At 40.8% G+C, this 6,310-nt stretch overlaps 1 protein-coding gene across 1 annotated transcript; it reads right to left on the bottom strand.

Annotated features, from left to right (window-relative positions):
* Window positions 1-702: 702 nt before the first annotated feature.
* LOC307024651 (tripartite motif-containing protein 16-like protein) lies at window positions 703-5,527 on the bottom strand. The gene has a single exon (XM_079658968.1). It carries the CDS (start codon window positions 3,135-3,137, stop codon window positions 1,452-1,454), a length of 1,686 nt encoding a protein of 561 aa, XP_079515094.1. The 5' UTR covers window positions 3,138-5,527; the 3' UTR covers window positions 703-1,451.
* Window positions 5,528-6,310: the final 783 nt, after the last annotated feature.

The following is a 6,310-nucleotide window of genomic DNA, read 5'->3' as shown; positions in this document are numbered from 1 at the left end:
TTTGGTGTCTTAGTTGTGTGGTTAATAACAGTGTGTGTGTGTGTGTGTGTGTGTGTGTGTGTGTGTGTGTGTGTGTGTGTGTGTGTGTGTGTGTGTGTGTGTGTGTGTGTGTGTGTGTGTGTGTGTGTGTGTGTGTGTGTGTGTGTGTGTGTGTGTGTGTGTGTGTGTGACCACCAGATGTCCCCATTGGCTTACCTTTCCCTTGGTGACGGTGGTGTCTGCTGATTTAACTCTATTTTTTGTCTTGTTCTTTCTTATTGGCCTTTAGTGTTCGTGTAGTGTCTGTTTACCAGCGTTTGATACTCAAACAGGTTTATATGTGTTATAAATGCAGAGGTGGGAAGTAGTGGTCGTTACTGTACGTAAGTACATTTTTCTGGTATCAGTACTTTACTCCACTACTTATTTCTCTGACGACTTTTTACTTTGACTTCTTACATGTTGAACACAAATACCTGTGCTTTCTACTTCTCTCATTTTCCAAACAGGCTGGTTCCTTTAGTTTGAATGTGTGTTTGGTGGCGTGATCATTATTATTTAGAGTCATTGCGTGCCTATTGATTTGAACATGATCCGTGCATCATCTTTTGCCATCTCTGTATAAATGTCATCTTTATTTAACTCATGCCGTTGGGCCGACATTTATCATTTTTGGACGACTAAACGTGTAGCCTATTAAGAAGAAAGAAACAGAGACATCAAATAAATCAGAAATTGTTTTATTCATTCTTTAAAAAACAATCGACTGATTAACAGTTATCGACAGAATCTAATCAGTAAATCTAGTTTTAAAGTTCATGTTCAATCTTCCCTTTTACATTACATGTCTACATTTCAAAACACAATCAAGTCAATGTTCTAACTAATGATTAGTAAAATACATTTTATCTGCATTACAAAGTGACAGCAATACAACACACATGATGAAATATGAAATGATTACGAAGAGAAGACTTGTAGTGCAGTGTCAATATGAGATTATACAACAATATTAATATCCAACATGCACTACACCACATATAGATGTTTTTTACTCTGGGGACAACCATTTCACCCATCTTAATATTATACAGGCTAGGGGAAGGCGTAATTAAATAACAACTTTTAAAGTATAGTACTCTCTCAGTACTTGGTCCATTCTGGGAGTTGAACCGGTGTCCCTCCAGCTCCTTTGTTAAGTCCCTACAGACTGAGACACTGCCACCCTCAGCTAGCAGTTAGCCACTTGCTAACACGCTGCAATCATCTACTCAAAACTCACATAACATACGTTAACTTATGTTAAAGACTGCATATATGTTTTATTTGTCTGAGCCCCTATGTCCCTACCCAAAATAAATCTATCAAAAGGTTACAAAAGATATTCTGCTCATTGTTTTCTGGGAGACAATAATATGAACAACTCTATGTGAGATCACACATCTCAGCTGATCTCACAAAATAATGTCCATTTAGTTTTTACTGACCTCACTTGACAGTTGTTCGACCTTGATGTCACAAAATGTAGCAGAAGATCCATCATAATAAACACAGAGTCCAGCATAGAGCGGCTGAGTGAATTTGATGTGGACTCTGTGGAGGAGGGTGATGGTTTCAGAGACGCTGTGGAAGGACAGAACTCCTGCCTTTTGATCCAAGAAAACACCAATCCTTTTGGATTGAGGGACAGAAATTGACTTTTTTTCACCGTTGTGTTTGAAATTACAAATCTTTTTACTAAACTCCAATGCCCAAGACTTGTCATTGTCCCCGAATGCACTTTCCTCTCCTGTTCTGGGAACATCTTTGTATGCGACTGCTACTGAACCTCCTAAACCACTCCACTCCACTTCCCAGTAACAACGATTAGTCAGACCTTCTCCACACAGAACCTGAGACCTAGCCATGAATCTGTCGACATGTGGATCATATGACTGTTGCTCTTTCACTTTGGTTGCCTTCTTGTTATCTTCAGATAATTGTATCTGCATGCTCGCTGTGTTTGAATCCAGTTTGAGAAGATATTTGGGGGCTGCATATTTGTAAAATTCGGCTTTGGTCTTTGGGTCAGGCAACAATTTAACATACACTTCAGTCACTGTCTCTGAGATCTTCCTCCATTCCTGAATAAAGCTCTCCAGTACTTTACCTCTGGCCTCTGATACTGCTGCTTTCACATCCTCAAAGTATCGTACAGGACCCTTGTTGACTCTGCATGGTTTTTCAAGGTCCCTGAGATCTGACAGTGAGGGGTAGGCCTGTAGAAACTTGATCTGATCATCTCTTTGTGAGAGTTTCTCCAGCTCAGTGTCTTTCCTCCTCAGATCTTTGATGTCCTTCTGCAGCATCTCCTGAATCTCTTTGACCCGACTCACTTCATATTCCTGCTGGGATTTAATCTTCTGCTTCAAATCAGAGCTTCTTTTCTCAATGAGTTTGACTAACTCAGTACAAGTCGACTCGCTTTCCCTCACTGCTTTACCAGCAGAGCGATTGATGGCCTCCACCTCCGGCTGAAGCAGCTCCAAATCTTTCTCTCTCTTCAGGATTCTCTGCTGGATGTTTTTCCGACTCACCACGAGCTCTTTCTTCTTCTCTGTGAATTCTGCTGCAGCTGAAACTATGTAGTGTTCTTTATGTTCATCATTGAGGCAGAGAAAGCAGATACACTTCTGATCGGTGCGGCAGAAGATTTCCATGACCTTATCATGTTGAGAGCAGATGTTCTCCTGAACATTCAAAGCTGCAATTAGCTTGGTTTTCTTTAATGGATCTTCATCGTGAGGCTTCAGAGAGGACGTCTTCCTCTTTCTTCCTGTTGGACTACATCCCACTTCTCCAGGTCCAGCTTCAAAGTGATCAGATGGACCAGCCTGGGGTTCTGTCTTCTTCTTTTTCTTCTTCTTTTTCTTCTTCTCCTCTTCCTCCACTAAATCTGCCGACACAGTGCTTATCACGAGGGCAGGCCTCTGTTTGAAGGTCTGTCTGCACTGAGGACAGCTGTATCTTTTAGTCTGCTTCTCTCCATCCCAACATCTACTAATACAGCTCTTACAGTAGCTGTGTCCACAGGCAATAGTCACCGGATCCTTCATCAGATTCTTGCAGATAAAACAGCACAGTTCGTCCCGACCGGGCTGATGTCTTTGCAGCGCCATGTCACCTCTCACTGCCTCTGAATATCGAGTATGAGACTCATAATATACCAAGTGGGAGTGGCTTCCAGGTAGTGCTTGATTCCAGAGAGAGGTGTTTGTCTTCCTACTACCATCTATAAAGGGCCACACCCCAGGTGCTTTCAGATGCCTATGTTTTATACTTTGTTCTTACTAATTTCTATGAACATTTACCAACTTTGATTATTAAAATATATTATTAGTATTAGACAAGAAGTGGATAGATCAGTGAGTGAATTGAATGAGAGAAGAAGAACATTTCTGTTAAATGGTCTGCTTAACATCAATGTTGTGATCATGGTGATGTTAAGTCTGGTTAACGTCAGTGTTGTTCACATTGAGTTTATAAATCGTTTCAAGAATTAAGTTGAACCAATGCTGCTTAGTCGATTTCATGATATAAGCCTCTCCCACTGTAATACACATTTACTAAATCTGATGAAATGTATTGTATAGTTTTTAATATAAAATCTTCACTACACGTATCAACAGGAGACACATGTTGAGATTGTCAGAATGATGGTGAAAGCCCCAAAGTATTTCAATCAAATGCAATATTTTCCAACCTAACATTTTAAATGCATTGTATATGTCTTCTTCATACTTTGCATTATAAAGTTAAACTGTTGTGAACGCTGAAAAAGGAAAAAAGCTTATGATTGATGTTCTTATTAATTGTGCTTTTATGTTTCGTTTTGAGAGAAAGCCTTGACTGAATGGAAAAGAACTGCAGGCTTTTGTTTCATCAGAAATCACCAGACCAGGTAGGATTTCCATAGACTCTTACTAAACAGGAAGTTAGAGCCACACCCACACCCACTTACTGTAGGTTGGGCCACCCTTCATATACAGACACATCAAATCCAATGGGATCGAGGAATCTTGGAAGTAATCCTAAAGCCTGTTGTAAATTATTTTATTGTTGGTTACAGGGTCATTGTACTCTTCATGCTGGCAAACTGTCAAACTAGGATGGTTTATAGAATAGAATCGTTATTGGGTACATCTAGACTTTTCTACTGACAAGTGAATATGATGCTGTGAAAAAGGCCAATTCATCACGTCTTTGACTTCATCATTTTGGCCACAACTGATCAGATGTGGCCGTTTTCTCCTTAAGGCCAAAATAATCGATATGATGTATCACCAGGTGTTTCCATTGGTTTACGCTTTACCTGGGTGAAAGGTAGTTGGTGCTAATATCCGTAATTTGTCAAATGTTTGCACCTTAGATTACTTAGTTCTTAGTCTCCTTTCTTGTTGTTACCCTATATTCAGGGTGTATGCAGGAATCCTGAGGTCAAATTTAATACCTTTTAAGACCCTTTCCATACATTTTAAGACCTCATCGCAACTTTGAGTTCTAACCGGTTACATTGGCAACACACTTTACCTCACATTTACTATATTGATTGTAAGATAGTAAAACTAAACAGAGTGCAGACAGACTACTGAAGCCTCCTCTGCAATTGAACTTCAACCTCTCTGTGAAGGTCAGGTTTAATGCAGTATGCTGCATTTTTGCTTCTGTAGACTCTGTGCTCTTTCATTACAGTAAAACTCCTCAGAAAACATTAGAAACCAGTATTTGACCAATAAACAAAACAATTGACAAAACTTTGAACTATGAAATATGTTAAACTTTGGTGAGCTTCAGCGGGGTAATGCCATATAGGAGCCCCCTCACAAATACCCAGGGGTTAAATTGGGCACACGCATTCGATTCATTAACGTGTCCGTTCACACTAGACCACTAGACCGCTGGAAATGCTGGAAACGATGTAGTACATATGTCAGGCCTGTAAGTGGCGCTGCTGCCGCCCGAAATACACCAAAAGCAACGAAGAAGACCCCGGAGCATGGTTGCCATGGTTGCCCTTCTGTTTATTCTCCGCGGTGGACGGCGTGTTCTCCTGCTGTATCTCTCAGGTAGTCCACCAGCAGATGAAAAACACCCACCTCTCCGCCTCTTCCAAGGAAAGAGGGGACCGTGACGCAGTTTCCGTAAAAAAAAATTTCCGCCGGTCAACATGTCCGTTAAAGTTTAAATCTTCCGTACAAAATTAGGAAAGTGCCGGTCAGAGGTCTTCTTTGTTATTTATTGAGCTTTAAAACAAATTGATAACGACTCTGTTCTCTGTATAATAATATAATAATATTTAATAAACGGTGCCTGCCTCTCTTTTCCTCCCCCTCTTCTGACAGCCCAGCAGCAGCAAGAGACGTGGGGAGAGGGAGGTGGGCTCTTTCATCGTTATCAGAAAATGATCACATAGGGTTGGACCCCCCAGAGCGTTGCGTATGCCGGTCTACCCAAAACTGTCTTGTGAGCTCGTGGCAGAACCATGACACCAAAAAAACAAAAATATACAACGGTCTACCCACCTTGGGACCCGTTACCGTAGTCGTTTATCCCCCCCCCCCCCCAACCACACCCACACACAGAGCGGAGCAAGGCAACGAAACTTAAAATAATAAGCAGCATTTTACGGCGCGCTATGCATGGGGCCGCCTTGTGGGGTTTCCCGACATGTCTTTTCAGTAAATTAAAGGGTGTTTCATGTTGTCGTTGCTGTGAACCTTCTTAATACCTTGGAAAATGCCGTTTAATACTTTTTAATACTTTTTAGTAGCCTTAATTTTCGCTAAATTGATTTATCAACTTTTAATACTTTTTAAGACCCCGCGGACACCCTGTACTGACAAGTGAAAATGATGCTGTGAAAAAAGGCCAATTCATCACGTCTTTGACTTCATCATTTTGCCCACAACTGATCAGATGTGGCCGTTTTCTCCTTAAGGCCAAAATAATCGATATGATGTATCACCAGGTGTTTCCATTGGTTTACGCTTCCCTGGGTGAAAGGTAGTTGGTGTTAATTTCCGTAATTTGTCAAATGTTTGCACCTTAGATTACTTAGTTCTTATTCTCCTTTCTTGTTGTTACCCTATATTGTTTGTATACTTTTGTACAACAGTATGACCGACCCGATGTGTGAAGTTCACTGATGAATGGTTGTCGAAGGAATTGAGGAACGGACAAAGACAGAGACTCCTTTTTCATTTGTTAGCTTAGCTGAGGATGATGTGATAGGAAAAGTTGCGGGGTCAATAATATAAAAAGGTTTGCACTGCGCAGCTTTTTCAAAAACAAA

Source organism: Notothenia rossii, assembly GCF_949606895.1.
Source record: "Notothenia rossii genome assembly, chromosome: 11".
NCBI lineage: Eukaryota > Metazoa > Chordata > Actinopteri > Perciformes > Nototheniidae > Notothenia > Notothenia rossii.
The sequence above is the reverse complement of the archived record's forward strand: the minus strand, read 5'-3'. Positions and strand labels throughout refer to the sequence as shown.

Bases quoted from the DNA above. Each gene is read 5' to 3' on its own strand.
- LOC307024651 (XM_079658968.1), bottom strand. From the start codon at position 3,137: ATGGCGCTGCAAAGACATCAGCCCGGTCGGGACGAACTGTGCTGTTTT.